This window comes from Schistocerca serialis, chromosome 2 (genome assembly GCF_023864345.2).
Source record: "Schistocerca serialis cubense isolate TAMUIC-IGC-003099 chromosome 2, iqSchSeri2.2, whole genome shotgun sequence".
Classification (NCBI taxonomy): Eukaryota; Metazoa; Arthropoda; class Insecta; order Orthoptera; family Acrididae; genus Schistocerca; species Schistocerca serialis.
In genome coordinates this window covers 1,094,064,699-1,094,082,802 of record NC_064639.1, presented here as the reverse complement: position 1 = coordinate 1,094,082,802, position 18,104 = coordinate 1,094,064,699, and the positions used below count along the sequence as shown (strand labels likewise).

The 18,104-nt window shown below is 39.9% G+C and overlaps 1 protein-coding gene across 2 annotated transcripts in view; it reads right to left on the bottom strand.

The window, feature by feature from the left end:
* Positions 1-18,104, bottom strand: part of LOC126458554 (katanin p80 WD40 repeat-containing subunit B1) — a 147,068-nt gene that overhangs the window by 38,596 nt on the left and 90,368 nt on the right. For both annotated transcript variants that reach the window (XM_050095675.1, XM_050095676.1), the window contains 2 exons: positions 11,482-11,558; positions 6,036-6,110 (listed from right to left, as the gene is read on the bottom strand). In XM_050095675.1, coding sequence (XP_049951632.1) covers positions 6,036-6,110; positions 11,482-11,558 — 152 coding nt within the window. The remainder of the gene's footprint in view (positions 1-6,035; positions 6,111-11,481; positions 11,559-18,104) is intronic.

Genomic DNA, 18,104 nt, shown 5'->3' with positions numbered 1-18,104 from the left:
ATTCACCACAGTCACCTATGGCGCACCATAGTAGCCTTTGTGCTGGTATTGGATAATACCATTTTGCCAAGCTCGGCATACTTTAACCGTGGTTGCATGCTAGCAGTTTACAAACTTGGCCATTTTGAAATCTTGCATATCTTGGCCCCAAAGTCAATGACCGTAACCTTTCAGACGTCAAATAAAACACTCCGTTTCCATATTACGACAATAACTGCACTATTTTCCACATCCCCCCCCCCCCCCCCACTGCCCCCTCCCCCAAATATGCCTTATATACCTTCCACTGCTAGTGCTATCATCTGCTTGTCTGTGAGTGGTTATTGCACTTGCAGACATCTTTTACAGTGAGTGGTAATCCATCCTAGCTACAAACCCACTATAAGCCCATTAACGCAAGTTGTCACCACTAAAAGAATACAAAAACAGTGCACATTTTGGTCACATAGACATAATAGTGACATTGCTTTGTACCCTGTTTTCGTTTGTGAGGAGTACATATACTCTGTCATGTTGAATAAACAAGAATACAACAATTTTGTTTCATTGGATGAACTTTATATGTTTTCCATTTGAAGGATGAACTACAGCAGCAAACTTTTTCCAGACAATATACTCTTGCAGCAATGGAGCACATTTGTGATGGTATACACTTCACTGTTTAATTTTCAACTTGCACTGTCCACAGCATCACAAAACATAGCTTCCTTAGAGGCCATCTGGTCCTGCCAAGTAGTCATTTTAACCTGTCAGTTCCAGATTACGATAGAAAGATCATTCACCCAACTTTCATAGTAAGCCACAGCTTGCCTTACACCCCTGCATGCTCCAGGAAAAGAGAAAGAGTCAACAAGTGGGAAGTAACTGCAGCACCGCCACTCTCAGACTCCATTATATTTGCAAAACTACACTGGGAAGGTTGTTGTTGTTGTTGTTGGTTGGGGGTTGAAGGGACCAAACAGCAAGGTCATCAGTCCCTTGTTTCAAATGTGTTACATTCCGACGTGTCTTCTTTACGGTGAGTAGCAATCTGTCTTTTCCTACATTGCTGATATTCCTATCTGGAGTTTCCATTGATTAATTATGATAACAGTCACTTCCAGGGAAACCCTCCCTACCCTCCTTGCAACATACAAAACCACTCCAATCAGTGGATGTAGCACAGCCAAAGCACTATATGGGTGCAGAACAAACACCATCTTCAACCCACTGCACCTGGCCTATCTTGGCCCGCTGCCCACACACCTAGCCTTATTATTGGGTAGGGTCCCATGTATGAGCTCTCACTTTCACCTGAACCCCAATGTAGACCTAAATTGACAGTAGCAATAGGAGGACAATAAATGTTTGAAGCCACAAGTGATCTTGAGTGCCTGGTAAGACATTAGAATCAACTCTGGCCATGGCAAAACCTCCCCTGCAACTGAGTTGGGCACAGGCACAGAGACACAACCACAATCACAAAAAGCCTGTCAACCACCCTGTCTACCACCATTTTTACAACCTTCGCATTCATCTTTGGCAAACGTGAGAGCCACTGGAGGTCAAGCCACTGCCATCACCCTTCCATCACCCTAAGTCATTTCCGGCTCCAATCAGAGGAAAAAAAAATGTGTGCAAGAGGTTCAACTGCTATTGCACCCCTCTGGATCATCACTGTCACACATTTCCTCTGCTGGCAAGACCAAATAGTTCCCCAGAGATGTAAGACTGGTCTGTACTCCCACCCAGCGCCAGCAATGATACCTGATCCGGTCAATCATGACACATAAATGCCATGGGACCATTTCAACTCCTCCTCTCCGTTTCTCACCATACAAGGCACAAACTTGGCTATTTTTGGTCCTATGTGCCAATTAATGATGGGAGTAGTTTATTATCAAACAGTACTTGAGATTCATTGGCCAGCACAAGTATCCATGCAGACACATGGTCATGGATTGTTGGCCTGCATAGCAACTGAGTTAACACACAGCCCCAACATATGGTGGGCCATGATCAAGGATGCAGTAGTGCTGATAAATATCTTCGCCAGCCACTTGTCTTGTAAGTCCCTTTTACACGATCAGTCTATCCTGTCTCAACTGACTACTCGATATGAGTGTGTCTACTGCAGCGCCCCTGGCATTTTATTCCTGTGCTGGGTCTGATCTGTTTTCAGTGGTCATTTTTGTTTACATGTCAATGTTAAAATTGCTGGTGTTGTGAGAGCTGTCTGCTGTGCAGTTTGGCATCTGAACAGTGAAAGTGAGGTTATGAGGAATGATTCTTTTTAGGGAAAAATCGAAATATAGTAACAAAATGTACAAACAAATAATGACAATAGAGTTTATTAATGACCAAAGCAGAATTCATTGTGGAAGTTCTTGTCAAAGTCATGTTCACACTGCTGAGAACTGAAAGAACAGGAAAAGTGTTGTCCAAACACTTCAGAACAATGTATATTTGCACAAGAAAATATATACTTGCAAACACATCAGACAAAATGTACAATGCAGTAAATAGCACCTTTTTGCTCTATCCTCTTCCCTTATTTTCTTGCTCGTCCAATAATTCCAACTTTTTCCACTGTCGAAATAATGTTCATTAAAACATGTTGATCCATTTATGTCTCATTTATGCATAATGTAGATTTTTTCTCTGTAAAATGTAAATGCTATTTGCTATCAGATAGTTCATCTTTCTGGTAGGAGAACACTAGCAGGAAAAAAAACCAGCAGGACCCTGTGCAACTTTCTAATGTGCCATTAAAGCAAAGCAAACAACATAATAAAAATTAAGAAGAAAAAAAGCACAAAATACATTTCTGTAATAGGAGTGAGCTCGACCAGAACAGGTTACATCTTCCAATGAAAGCAGATGCCTCCACAGTCCATCGTCTCTGCCCATGCAGAGCGTGAAGTGCACTAGGAAAATTAGAACTCCATACTTGGCACAATCTATAGATCATTGACGCCATACACACTTGCATCATGGTTGGTTGCTGACTTACACGCAGGCATGAAAGGCTCACAGGCTTCGAGCAGTCAATTTTGAGCAGAAAGTTGCTCATGTAAAATGAGCTTTATTCTCTTTTTTATTCTATGAAGCCCTTGTCTATGCACCACGTACCTATTCTGAGGTCAACCTTACCTGTTTATGTTTCGCAACTTGGACTGATTTATGACAATCTTCACTATATTCTGGATTTTGCTTCTGGTCAGCCATCTGCTACATGAACTCTGTTGTGATCAACCATATGGAACAGCCTGTTTATTTCACATCTTAGGCACACAGAAAAATAACACCACAGATTACTGTGACTGGCTGATCACTTGATGAAAATATGGATTAGCCATACTTTAAAGTGCCCCCAGTTCCTTGGCATAAGAAGAAACAGAGAAGAAGCAGAAGGTATGAGCATGGAAGCATGAGAGAGAGAGAGAGAGAGAGAGAGAGAGAGAGAGAGAGAGAGAGAGAGAGAGAGAGGGGGGGGGGGGGGATTCGGGAAATGTTATTTTAATATCTGAATAGTAAAATTAGTTCAGATGGTAACAGAGTGACAGAAGACAATGGAAAGAGTTACTCAGCACCATTACTACTCTGTTCTTGACTAAGTACACTAAAGTTGTGCAGTGATTTGGGATATCTTCTTTTTTTTTTTTTTTTTTCAAAGTTAGTGATATAATTAATAATCTCATGATTATGGATTACCTACAGATTGCTTCTGAATATATGATAATGTTTAAGCCCATGAAATGAGAAACTCCTGTTATTTTTGCTGTGATTATTTAAAGACCCATGCTGAAGTAAAATTTTGTAGAAATGCATACCTTTGAGAGCAAGTAAGGCTCATATCTGTATGAGTAATAATTTTCTATGGGTTTCAAAATGTCCTACAGAATGCACTGGAAGAGAAAATTTTTTTCTGATTTTATGGTCCACTGTGGTAGCTCTTTGCGCTATGAAGCCAGGCCTGAAATCATTTAAACTATTTCACTGATGATAGTCAAGCTTTTCAGACCCCTTACAATACCTTCTGTTACCAAACTGACAATTTCTTGATACCTCAGGATGTTCCTATCAACCAATCCCTCCTTTTGGTCAAATTGTGATACAAATTTCTTTGTTTCTCAATTCAATTCATTCATTATTTGATCTTATCATCTAACTTCACAGTCTTCGATAGCACCACATTTCAAAAGCTTCTATAGCCTTCTTTTCTGAAGTGCTTACCATCCATGTTTCACTTCCATACATAGCCTCCTAACAGTTGAGTTGATATTAGATGTTAATAAATTCCTCTGTCCTCTCTACTTCAGCCATCATCAGTTATACTGTGGCCAAAATAACACGACTCATCTACCACTTTTAGTGTGTCATTTCCTAATACAGTTCTTTCAGCATCGCCAGATTTAATTCACCTACATACCATTACCCTTGTTTTATTTTTGTTGATGTTCAACTTACAAATTCTTTTAAAGCCACCACTCATACCATTCAACCAACCTTCCATGTTCTTTGCTATCTATGACAAAATTACAATATACCTACTGTTATCAGTAAAACACAAAGTTTTTACTCCTTATCTCTGAATTATAATTTCTTTTCCAAATGTCTTCCTTGTTCTCTTCGCTGATGCTCAGTATACAGATTGGATAACACTGACCTACAACACTGTCTCACACCCTTCTCAACTACGACTTCGCTTTCATATCCTTTGATTCTTAAAATCGCAGTCCGGTTTCTGCACAAGTTGTGAATAACTTTTCACTCCTTATACGTTATCTCTGTTATCTTCAAAATTTCAGGGTGTGTAATCCAGTCAACACTACCAAAAGCTGTCTCTAAATCCACAAAAGCTATAAGCAAAGATTTGCCTTTCTTTAACCTGTAATCTAAGATGAGCTGTAGTACTAGTATCACCTCACATGTCCCTACTTCAGAACCCAAACTGACTTCTCCAAGCTGAGTATCTATCAGTTTTTTCCATTCTTCTGTAAATAATTCACCAGTATTTGGTAACTGTGACTTACTAAACTGAAAGTTCAGTAACATTCACATCTCTGTTTTCTTTGGAATGGCAATTAATACATTCTTCCTGAAGTCTGAGGGTATTTCGCAGGTCTCATATCTTGCACAACAGTCTGAATAATTTTATCGTGGGTGGCTCTCCTAAGGATCTTAACAACTCTGAGGAAATGCTGTCTACTCTAGGGGCCTTGTTTCTGCTTAGGTCTTTCAGTGCTCCCATTAGGGCACAGATATAATGACGAGATTTAGGCAAGGATGGTTTGTCACCAGTTTTATTCAAACTAGGACTAGAGAAAATAAAGAAACAATTATCAGGAACTTACATGAAACTGAAGTCAGAAATACAAACATCACTCATCTGGAATATGCCACGCATATAGCCATGTTGTCTCGAGACAGAGGACCTACTGCAGATGAGTATGTCCTTGGCTAATGAAACATACAAAATTGGTCTTCTCATAAATCAATAAAAAACGCAATATCTTCTCTTTATTATAGATCAAGCTGAGCAAAACATTCACTACAAGTACTGATAGAGGTGACAAACTCATAAATGGATCAGACAATTCATGGACCTGGAGGCAATTTTCACAAAGACTGCAGCAACACACAGATCCAGACTGGAAATCACTCTTACTACATTCTCAGTCATCTGACTGAGACCTATAGTCCAGTGAGAATGTTCAAACTTAAGATGTACAATACATTGATGCAACAAGGGAAAGTATAGGAATGTGAGACATGGAGCAACTGGAAACAAGACTTTCATGATAGTCTTAAGTTTGAGGATGATCTCTGTGGAGACCTGCAACAGATCGGCACACTAGATGATTGCTGATGAAGAACAAGAAAACAATATGTTGGAAAAGGAGTCTTGTAAACATACACAGTCCCCTGTGCATGATTATAATACGATTATGACCTTAGTACTGAAAGAGCGGTCATGAACTCCAATACACAAACATGTAGTTTTAGACAGGCCTGTTTCCCATTTATTGAATTCAAATTTGCTGTTAACTCACCTTTCAAACTTACTCTGCAGAAGTTCATTAATGCATGGCAGCAGGGCAACACAGACATCAAGATTCCAAACTTTGCTGAAAAATAAGGATTTTTGTTTTACTTCACACAATAAAGAGGTTAATAATAAGAATACTTTCAAGTATACACATTATAATCCACAAAAACACATCATATGTTAATGATTAAACAGACTATCTGCTACAGGTTTTAAAAGAATACAGTGACATACTCTTGTTAGAAGCCACTTATTAATTAACTTGTCTTATGTTTGAAAATATTATGAAAAAGATAAATTGCTCCTCACCATATAGTGGAAATGTTGAGTCGCAGACAGGCACAACAAAAAGACAGCTCAACAAATAAGCTTTCAGCCAAAAGGCCTCCTTTTGAATTAGTCAGCATACACTGACACATTCACATGAACACAACTCAAACACATATGACCACTGTCTCTGGCTGCCACAGAAAGTGACCATGTGTGTGAGTTGTGTTCATGTGAATGCAAAAGGAGGCCTTTTGACTGAAAGCTTATTTGTTTAGCAGTCTTTTTTGTTGTGCCTATCTGCGACTCAACATCTCCACTTCATGGTGAGTAGCAATCTATCCTTTTGATAATATTGTCATTATTCCAGCCTGGATTTTCCACTGTTTGATAGTCCCAAATTTTGCAGGTTTTGAATGATCCCATGGGTTTGTTGCCACTGGATTTAAATCCAAAGTATTAGCGCACTTGATGACAGAAAATACCTGCTATGCCCAGTGTACACATCTATGAGCCCTGTATATAAGACTAATATCTGGACAACAATACGGAAAGGATAGATTGCTACTCCCCATACAGAGGAGGTATTGAGTTGCAGATAGGTACAAAGAAAAAGACTACTAAAATTACCTATTTTAGGCAGAGTTGTTGTTCTGCAGTGGAAAACCAGACATGATCACACAAGTGCAACTCACGCACACATGGCCACTGTCTCAGGGTGCTGTGTTTTTCTACTGCAGAAGAATGACTTTGTTCGAAAGCTCGTCCAACCAAATCACTTTCTCCCATTGCTCCATAGCTCAGGTTTTACGCCTTCAACACCATGTTTTTCTCTTACAGGGGTGTGCATCACTGATGAGGGGCTTTGGTATTCTAGCTCGCCCTGCAATTCCCTGGTTATGGAGCTCCCTTTGTGTTATTCTGTTGCTGACAGGGCTCGCAAGTATGTCATCCAGTTCTGCAAGGACTTTTCCAGCTGTTGTTACCTTATTTTTTGTCAAAATCCTTTTCAATTAATATCTGTCATCACCACTGAACACACACTTTTGAGCGCATCTCAAGTTTGTGGATGACTTTTTGCCTCTTTCCTCATATGCAGTATAAATCTTTCATACAGTGCCACTTGAAGCACTAAGCACTTGGCTCCCTTCACTGCAGAAACACCTGCTATACAAGCACAAACAATTTGCCCAGATTCAAATTCACTCAGCACCACCATAATGCACTCACAACTACACAGAACCCTGTTTGGGCCACAACTGATGCTTGAAGACATTTCACAGTGAGTTTATTGGGGCCTGGCACTTGAGGCACTCCATTTCAAAGAACGCAGATGCACCACAATTTTTACATTTTGCTGTGTCAACTACAATGATTTGCAGAAAACTGTTGCCCCACAGTCAACCATGGGCAACAACATTTTGGCAACAGGAACCACTGTTGTTTACGGCAGATCGTAATAACAGTCAGTAGACAGGTACAAGGCAGCAACTCATTCACCAAACTGACGCAGCCATATCACCCGTAACCATCTCCTTGCTACTGTATATGAAACCCACAGCCCCAGATGTATAAATACTAGCATGGATGTTAGAACAATGCCTAAAGAGGCTAAAGGTTTGAAAAAGGTCACTTTTGCTAATGATTCATGAGACACATCAGTACACACTAACACAGGATGCAAATTTGTCAAAAACCAGAAGAAAGAATGTGACCAGTATGCCTGCAGAGGTGGTGTATGGATTCCTACAAGGGGAATATTTACACAGGATGAAAAGAAGCCCCTTATGTTTGTTCTGTACAGTTATTTGTTTCTATGCATCAAGAATCAATCAGCTACAGGCGATACTGACAAGTTAGATGCATTGCAGGGTGTGTGACTACCCATGGAGGTGAACAATACAATCCTCTAGAAGAAGTTGGAGCTCATTTCTCAGAGCTTCCAGTCATACCTACACTGGCTTGCCTGCTCTGGGTCACTTCATAAAGAGATTAAACTGATGGTGAAAATGTACCGAGAAACACAGGTCAGTGGGCATCTAATGGAATGTTACCAAGTAATTTACAAGTAATTGCTGTCTTCAGACTCCTATTGGTGGGACTCTAGCTTCTGCCAATATATTGTTGATGATGTTCATGTGAAAAACTCATCACCAGCCTCATGCCACTGTGGTGGACAGTTTCAAGTAAACTTAATTCTGTTTGAAGCTGCAAAGCCTTGTGGGACGCACCCATAGTCCAAATGGAACAGAATTAGTAACTTACAAAAACAGGAGAACCATTTGGTTAGCTCTGCAGTTGGTGCTACTGGGGAACAAGAGTGTGTTGAGTTTCATCATGCAGCAGCGATGTCAGCTAGTTATTAAAGAGAAGACCTAGGATGTGGTAGCGTTCAAACAATAATACTGATTGGTTGCCAAAGATGAGCTTAGGGTGAGGATTGCCTCTCGTGAGCTTACACAACACAGGATTTTGATGGAGAGATCTGAAATTCATGTTTCCAAATCCAGTTTGTCTCTTTCAGATGGCTTCCTGTAGCTGACATTTGGTGACGTACATTGACTTACAACAGTGGAGGCAGAAGTAATTCTCATGTAGCTGTGATAAGGTCAGTGGGTGCACAAGAGATATAATCCCACTGATCGTCATAGTGAAGAGCTCAAGACCTTGGACACATCCCCGAGTGCTCCATATCTTTCTGAGGGCCACTCCAATCTGGATATGGAAAAATAGTAGAGACAGGAAGTTCTTAATGGAGGTTGCCTTGGAAAAACCACCCATGGAATGTGAAAAGGTGATAATGTCAACAGGCAGTGTTTTATGCTACACGTAATTCAAAGAACATAGCAGTTAGGGGTTGGTGTTTGTGTCTCAAACTGAGGAATCTAGAGGCATCAGTTGATCAGTGGTGGGTCAAAATGTGCAGAGCCGCATCACCAGGCACCACAGAAGTCACTGGTTTACTTTGTTTCCGATAGCTTGCACAGTCTGTTTGTCAAGCTGATTGTCTCTAGCTATGTGAGAAGTGTGGGTCCTTTCTACACTGGATTATAGGAGCAGTAGTACTTTCTTGTCACTGGGATGCATACTGCTACTCTAGCTACATATGGTTAGAAGACGTGTGGTTTTCTGTTTTTGTTTGATAATTGATTATGAATTCTATCCAGTCCTCGAGGTGTGTCAAATTGCCTCTTCTGCAGCAGGTAAAATAGTTTTAGTGACAGCCTTTATCTAGATATCAATTCCAGTCTGATGACCAGCAACAAGATTTACTTTGATGCTGAAGGATGACCAGTTCGCGTTTCAGAGCATCTAGCACTGCGGACACTTTACTGATCAGAAAGTTGGGAGGCAGAAGATGACTGGAAAATGATCACTGCCAAAAGCATCTCATGTGTATTCAAATTGAGGAAAGTAGTGTGAAATAGGTTGTAAACTGTTACCGTGATGCAACAGCAAGTGTCATGTGCAGCACTGGAATGGATTGATTTTCCAGCATTGAGGAGGCAGAGGTCAAGATCAGGAATGGGCTGCTTAATTAGTTTGCCTCTGTTATAGTATATATGCAGGCATGGTTGGTTGAGAGAGTTGAAGTCACCTAACAGTATGATTGATGGTGGTAACTCGGCCTTCAAACAATGATCATATCATGTGAAACCTCCTGTCTTGTGGGAGGTAAATACAGCAAACTGTTACCCTGGTAGGTATCAGTACTAATACCATGACTGTTTCTAGGTTGGTATTTAGGCACATTTCCTCACTAAATACATCTTAATGTACTAGTGTACTGACTACTCCAGAAACTCACACTATATTTACACATTTCTTGTAATATACTGTATTTTCCGACAACAGCTTTATGACCATATGGGAAATTTGTTTACTGTACTGTAGTGACTACCAAGAGAGAGACTGTGGCTGTCTGTCAGAACTCAGCTATATGTAGTTCCACAGTTCCACTGCAGCTGTACCATAGAGTCACAAACTGTGGGGGCTTTACAATCACATTCCTGCACCACCGGGGTGGGTGGTGCATTATCATCACTCATATTTTCACATTTCTGTAGTGGTGGTTGTGACTGCCAGGCATGATTTCACCTTTTGTTATTTATTTATTCCCCTTATGTGATATCAGTTCATAGAATGGGCTTTCTGCTTTTCTTCTGGAGATTTGTGTATTGGTAGCTCTGGCCCTTCAACAACTGTCTGATATTAGGTCAAGAGTCAAGTAGGGTGAGTTCACTAGCACAGACTTTCAACTCCATTTCATCATTAAATTAGTAGTTCGATAAGTCATCAGCCATTACAAGATGTGTTTCAGCTGTTTCAGTACTGACTTTTCAGTTTGTGGTCGCCACTTACTAGGTGTTAACTTTTTAGGGATTTTAGTATAAAATCAGTTTCTCTGCTGCTGCCCTTTCTGGTCATACTTCAACTGATGTGCTATTGAGGGTAACAGCTCCAAAGTTGTACTGACAGGTGTAGGTGCTTATGATGGTAGTTGTATCAGTCTGTGAGACCACTTCAGTCTCTGGAATAGACCGTTTGATTAATGTGGCACATGATTTTATGTGTGTAGGGAGTAGTGTTGCCTTATGTGTAACATACCCTGAGTTATCTTTATTTCTTGGATTTTTCCACTTCTGGAAAGACTAGGAAATGGGTGTATTGAAGGTGAATCTGAAATTTGTAGTCTTTCCAAATTTACCACTTATTCATTATATTATTCACTTCAATCACTCCAGCAACCTCCCACTATTTTAATTCACTGATGTCTGTGTCTATGAGGTGTCTGTAACTGATGAGTCTTTTACTGTAGTTGAGTAAGTTGTGTAATTCTGTCATCATAGAATCAACTGCCTTGAGCTTGAGAGCTTCATACCTTGGTCAACTATTAAGTGTGATATTTTATCCTGATGCCTCCATCTCTTAATGACAACAAATACAGTGTGTACTATGTGATGTGGTCTGTTACTATTTAAGGGAATTGTTTCTGTTACTCTTCTCTGCAGTGCTGGCCACCCAGGCAGCATTTCAGAGCATTTCAGTCTTTTTGCATATACGCTGTAGTAAAAAATATACTACATAAATGCAGGCATTACGTCAATTAGTGTCATATGAAAGTCAATTCATTAACTCCATTCCTCAGTAAAATAAAAGATATTAAATATTATGTTACTCACTGCCTGGAACAAAGCGCATCAAGGACATCAACTACAATAGCTTGCTCGTTCATGTTTATTGCTGATTCAACAGCAGTCTGTAAAAAAAGAATAAGAAAAATGTAAGTGTATGTACATATTTCCTACATTAATTGAACAAACAGAGCAATGCCAGAAAATTAAATGCAATATTGTACAGGTGGCCGAGCAGTCAGGACTTGGGAGTGGGTATCCAGGGCTATCGTCAAATGAGAACATGAAATTAGGCCAACTAAAAGGCATATATTTCTGTATACAGAGTACATGAGACATGCTTAGTGTAGGAAGTTACCAGGTGCAGGCCAGTCTAGGAGGTTGAACAAGCTAAAGTAGTGGGCAAAAGGAAAGGAAGCAGTTCATGTTAAGTTCTGTTGGTGGCCGGTAATGGAACGCAGAGCCAGAGGCACAGAGTCCCAAGAAAAATGTCTGTTTTATGCTCCATAAGGTGAGTGAAGAGCACTGACAACTGACAGCACAGTTGTCAATATTTGACACGTGAAGTGCAGTGGGCCAGCAACTGGCAGTTCAAGGAGCGTGGTGACTGACCTTCCCGTACCACCCTTTGCGTCCCGCAGCAGCCAGGGCTATAGAGCTGAACAATGTCGCATGATTCATTGCAGCATTCTACTGAGTGATGTGTTCCTTGGTCAAATGTTTTTTCTCGTGTGTTACCAGTGTAAAAAAAAAACGCACAAATAGATTTTTGACATTAACAAAGTACAGCAAAATGCACAAATGTTACATGTAAGATATCAAACGAAGATGTTACCTTTATTTTTTGTGCAAGAGAACAGTAACCACAAGATCATGATCATCTGATTGATCATCTCTCGTCAAGGTCACACAGGCTTTGGTATCTTCGCTGCTGCTGTACTCATCGTCTGATGAAATTACAATATTTTGTATGAATTCTTCTCTTACGCCTTCTTTTATGTTCAACCTTGTAATCTCTTTCCACACATGGTTCATGAAGATCTTCCAGTTTCTGGGCATTGTTTGTGTGACATGCTCATTTATGAGGCTCACTCTGTCTCTCAATATAAAGATATTATTTCACACTGAGACATCTGCTTTTATTTGAGCCCAGAGAAATTTGATGGTGCTGCAATGGCAGTGGTACAATGGAAGATGTATAACTTTGTGACTGTGGCTCTCTACTACTGTATCAATTGCATACTGGGCCTTTTGTGGCTTTTATCATTTCACTAATTCCAGAAGTTCCACTTTTCGCATATTCTGTTCAAGGCCTATTTTACTATCTTTCAACAAGATGACTATTTCATGTCTCCCTGCTGCAGTCTTTGGTGCCTTATTTAATTGCATAGAATGGTACAATATGTTGTCCATTACAAAAACATTACCAGAAGTGACATTGGTAGCAAATGAGTAATGAACCAGTCTTGAAATGTATCTGCATTCATTTCCCCATGGTAATTGAAACTAACTGTGTGTGTGTGTGTGTGTGTGTGTGTGTTTTTTTTTTTTAAATTACTGAAATATCATCATAGCACTAGGCAAAAAAGCATTGATAGAGCCAACACAAATTACAATTAGTCACCCTCCCTTACCAGTTAGCACACTCTTAGTTCAATGGTATGTGCCACCTGCCCACGTGATTGATCAAGTATGATGGACATTGACTTACGTTTCATCAATCCATATTACATTCTCTGGATTCATTGCTAGCAACTCCCACAGGAAATGACACCTCCATGTTACAATGTCTCATGTTCCATTAGTACCTTTCTTCCTGAAAACTTTTTCCACCAGAAGCCAATTTTAAAAAGAAAACACCAGAGAGACTTCTTGTGCATTTTCAACTTTTCGTGGCATAATGAGTAGTCCACTAAATTTCAGGCGTGCAGCTGCGCAAATAAAATTTCTTGGTATCGTCCAGCCATCCCCAGAGTAAGTCGCAAGTCTTGCAACTTACTCTGAGAATGGCCGGACAATACACAGCCATAAGATCAGCGGAAGAAATTTTATTCGCATGGCTGCATGCCCAAAATTTAATAGACTGGAGAGACTTGTCACTCTGTCAGTAAACAAACCACTACCTGACAGTGATGCCTTCAACGTTCTTAAATGTTGGGTACTCTTTCCTGCTGTAGTACGCATATATATGCTGCCTGATAGCACTTTTGTCAAAATTGCCTGTTTCAATCACATGACACGATCTCTTTCTTGACTTTCCATGTGCACAATAACAGGGCTCCCAGCTGAACTGGCAACCTCATCATCATTTGTGACTCTTCATTGTCGCTGTGTAGATGTTCAATGCTTCTGCCACTCTGTCAATCACTTTACTCACTGGAAGCAAAGGCCCACCACTGTCCCTTTCCCTTTCAAAGTAAACATGCTTGACATTTCAGCATAGCTCCTTTTCCAAAACTCCTCTTCTCTGCACTAAAGGAAGCCATTCCCCACAAACATGGCAAGAAAGTCACAGAATTATTGGGATGCTCACGTACACACACAAACCTGAACAAAGCATGCAGCACCACTGCCCAACAGCAGGGGTCGTCTAGCACTAAGGCAACACTAGGGCGTTGCCATGGTAACATAAACAATATATATCTATCTGATTGGACATCATGGATGCGGGAAGCACATACGCCGAGGCCACTTCAACTGTAAGAGCTCTTCTCTCACCATATGGACTATAGCCACGGTCTAGTTCACAAGAAAGAGAAGCAACTAAGTACTGCTCTCCAGAACCCCCAAGTGTCCACACAAGTGTCCTGTCTCTCCAAGTTCGCTACTGGCTACACCAATGGTGTGAATTAGCCAGCAATTTCAGTGGAGGGCTGAAATCACCTCTTGACAGCACCTTTAACTGGACGGAACTGCCTTAGTTCTGAAAGGTAGGTAGCTTTAGTAACGTAAGCATAGCAGAAGTTACTCAGGAAAAAACCCATAGACTTGAGTGGGGCCTTTGAAATAAAATTTTTAAAACCAATTCCCTCAAATATTCCTTGATTGGGTGCCATCTTGAACAATATTTAATTCTGGATTTTCCATCGCCATATTTAAATGTAATAATACACATTTTAATTAATTACAGAAATATATTTTCAAAGAAACTTTCTGAATGGATAAAAGCACAGATTTTAAGGGATCTTATAAAGAAGTAAACGAGGTTTTTTTTTTAAATGCACCTTTTATCAAATGTTTGTTGTGAAAGATGATTACATCTTTCCATTTCATTTAAATCATCCCATACACTACTAACAAATAATTACCCTTTTCCTTCTTTTCCCCTACTTAGTGTGACACTGGTTCAAAAATGGTTCAAATGGCTCTGAGCACTATGGGACTTAACATCTGAGGTCATCAGTCCCCTAGAACTTAGAACTACTTAAACCTAACTAACCAAAGGACATCACACACATCCATGCCCGAGGCAGGATTCGAACCTGCGACCGTAGCAGTCGCCCGGGTGACACTGGTTCTTCTATCATACATGCCATCTCTGCTACAGAAGAGCAGAACAAACAGTAGTAGCTGGCCTGATGGAAGCTCAGTTTGGGTTCTGGAGAAATTTACAAACACGTGAGGCAACACTCACCCTTTAACTTATCTTAGAAGATAGTCGAAAAAGTCAAGCTTACATTTAAGGATACCTTTCAACCATCTCAATGTGTGATTCTGCTGTGACAGTTTTAGAACCACGGAAAGAAAGACTATGCTGAGTAGTGTGGAAACACCCAGATCCCGCAATATTACTGGGGCACCTGTGAATTCATTGCAGTTGGTGCAGACAGTACTTTTGAACACATTTTCCAAAAATGTGTCTTGCGCAGCTAGTTAGTATAATAGAGACAAGGATTAGTGATCATGATATCATAGGGACAATGATTACTGAAGTCAATAAATGTGCCAAGAAGGCTAGGAGAGTATTTTTGTTTATAAAAAGCAAATAAGCAGTTGTTTGCATCACACTTCAAAAATGAAAGGAGTTGATTTAGTTCCGGTACAATGGATGTAGAAGAATTATTGACAAAGTTTAAATGGGTTGTAAACCACATCCTGGAGAAGTCTGTGCCCATTAAGTGGACTGAGGATGGAAAAGACCTGCCATTGGTTAATAGAAAATCTGGAAATTGCTGAGGAAGCTGAGACTGTTGCACTCTAAGTTCAAAAAATAACATGTAAATGAAGACAAGGAAAAGTCAGTAGAAATTCATGCGTCTGTAAAAGTTTGATGCGATGTGCAGCAGATACCACTGGCATATCTTAATGAAAGATCTTATTGAGGAACCGAGAAAATTCTGGTCCTAAGTAAATTCACTAACAAGGGTACCATAAGAAGTTCCCTTCAGAGATTTGATTCATATTCACAAGTTGTGTAGGCCACAACTGGGACTTCAACGTATGTAAATAGGAAGACACAACTCTCAACCGATATCAATGAAACAGAGTTTGAAATTGTAAGCACGCTTGTATGCTTTATATGATCGCTACTGCTCAAGGAGTTCACAGCCGAGCAAGTAAGTGCATACTTTCATAAGTGCAAGGTCTCTGGAGCAAATCTCACTGCTGGTATTATTTTATTCTAACAGCAGATGTTTGTGGTATGCCACAAAGTTGTGTGAAGATCGAGAACCACATATGAATGTAGATCAGGTTTGTTTTGCAATGAAACATCGAAAGAACCATGTTTGCACGCAAAAATTTGGCATTCATTACATGTGCTGTATGCCACAGTAAGTATTATTTTCCATGCTTCTAGGATTAGTATTGAGGCATCGCAGCTAGGGCGCAATTGCCAATTTGTCTATTAAAGCTTTCTTGTATAAATTTATGTGGGCTCCAGTGTAAGCAGTCAGAATCTTATACGATCTGCAACAGGCGAGCTGTGTCCTGCAGACGTGCATCATAACCGTACGGTGTGACTGCAGCATGTGAAAGTAGCAGAGAGGTGCTTACAGAGTAGTTATATTCTCTGGAAATATAAAAATTAATAACTGATCCAGAAATAGCCTGAGGAATTTCATTTTAGGTACATAACCTTATGTTGTGTAAAGGAACAATCTGTCAAAATCTGAAGTTAATAACTGTCATAATTTGGAAGTTACCAAAAAAGAAAAGTCAGTAAAAAACGTAATTATCTGACACTTAAGAAACTAAATCAATATATATATGTTAATAGTTCACAAACTGCAACTATTTGAAAAGATATGATAACACATTCAGTGTTTAGATTCAATTTGGGAAGTTCTCATTTTAGAAAACCTTTCGTAATTTTGCTGTAGTAATAACTTTAAGAATTTCAAGTTGATATTTATGTTTTGTGTTAGGGTGAGTGTGAAATAGAGTACTTGTGTGAGCGTATGTGGGACATTCGACAATATTAAATTTTCAGTTTGTAATTCTCTATAGGAACTTGCCAGTGTTCCAGCTTTGTATTGTGGGAATGAACCCACCAGTGGTTCCCCTACCAGTGGATGACGGATGTCCAAGCATGTTTGAATATGTAAGAGACAGCCAGAAAGTTCGCGACTATATAGTTAAATTCCAGATGTAAAGAACAGCTTAAAGTTTATTTCATTTTATTTGTTTAACAAGAGAGTTTTGAGTTGCTTATATTAATGACGTCAATGAGCTGAGAGCAGTGGTTGGTTCTTGCTAGATTTTGGTGTGAGCCGCGCCCTGAAAGTCAGTTCTGATTGGCTGTAGTTCAGTACAGCCAATAAGAAGTGAGATGGTTTGCCACCTAACGCATGAGAGAGAGGTGCTTGGAGAGGCAGAGTGAAGAAGGAAGTGATGGACTAGCTTTCGAAGGAGCCGGTCATGCTGAAAGTGTCCGAATGCATTATGTGTAAAATAAAGTGATATTGGGACTTCCGCATTTTGGTACAGTGATAAAGGTAGCTGGTGTTTACCATTAACAATTTGTGAAATTTTAAGAGTCGAGAGATATTTTGTTCTGGGGAAAATCGCGTGTGTAAACTTTGAACTATAAGTGTGGCGGTACTAAGTAAATTTTTTTTACCGAGTATTTACGGCGAGCAAAAACTTTATTTAAAAACAACCACAGAATGCTGATCACAAAAGTAAATAGCAGTTTACTGACTGTGTTACTCTCATAAATGATTTCGGAATTGGATAGGAAAAGTTCTGGCTGTTTGAGTGCGACGAGGACTGTGAACAGGAACTTTAATGATTTGAACAGATGTGAGCTGATGATCTTGCTTAATAGCAATTTTAAAAAATCCTAATGCACATTTAAAAGGACCTTTGAACTTAGAAATCTGAACAGCAACCCATTTCCAATTTTTTCTTTAGAGTTCACAAGACTATTTTCAGCTTTTTGTACCTATAGCACCCTCAGTCATGTAGTTATGAAATCTCAGTTTCTTCAACACTGCGTTCTGAGATCTCTTAAGTAGCTGCAGTCAGGAGTTACGTGTGCATATCTGCAGCAGTATCGAGGTAGGTGGACAATTTATGTTGCAGAAACGCCGTTGATGTGCCAAAGAGCGTGATGTCGCAATTGGTGCTGGATCAGCTGGGAAAAACATTAGTTAAGTTCACGGAGGTAGGCAACTTTCTAGAAGAGCAGTAGTGTTGGGATAATTGGACTGTGAAAAAGTGCTCGCAAA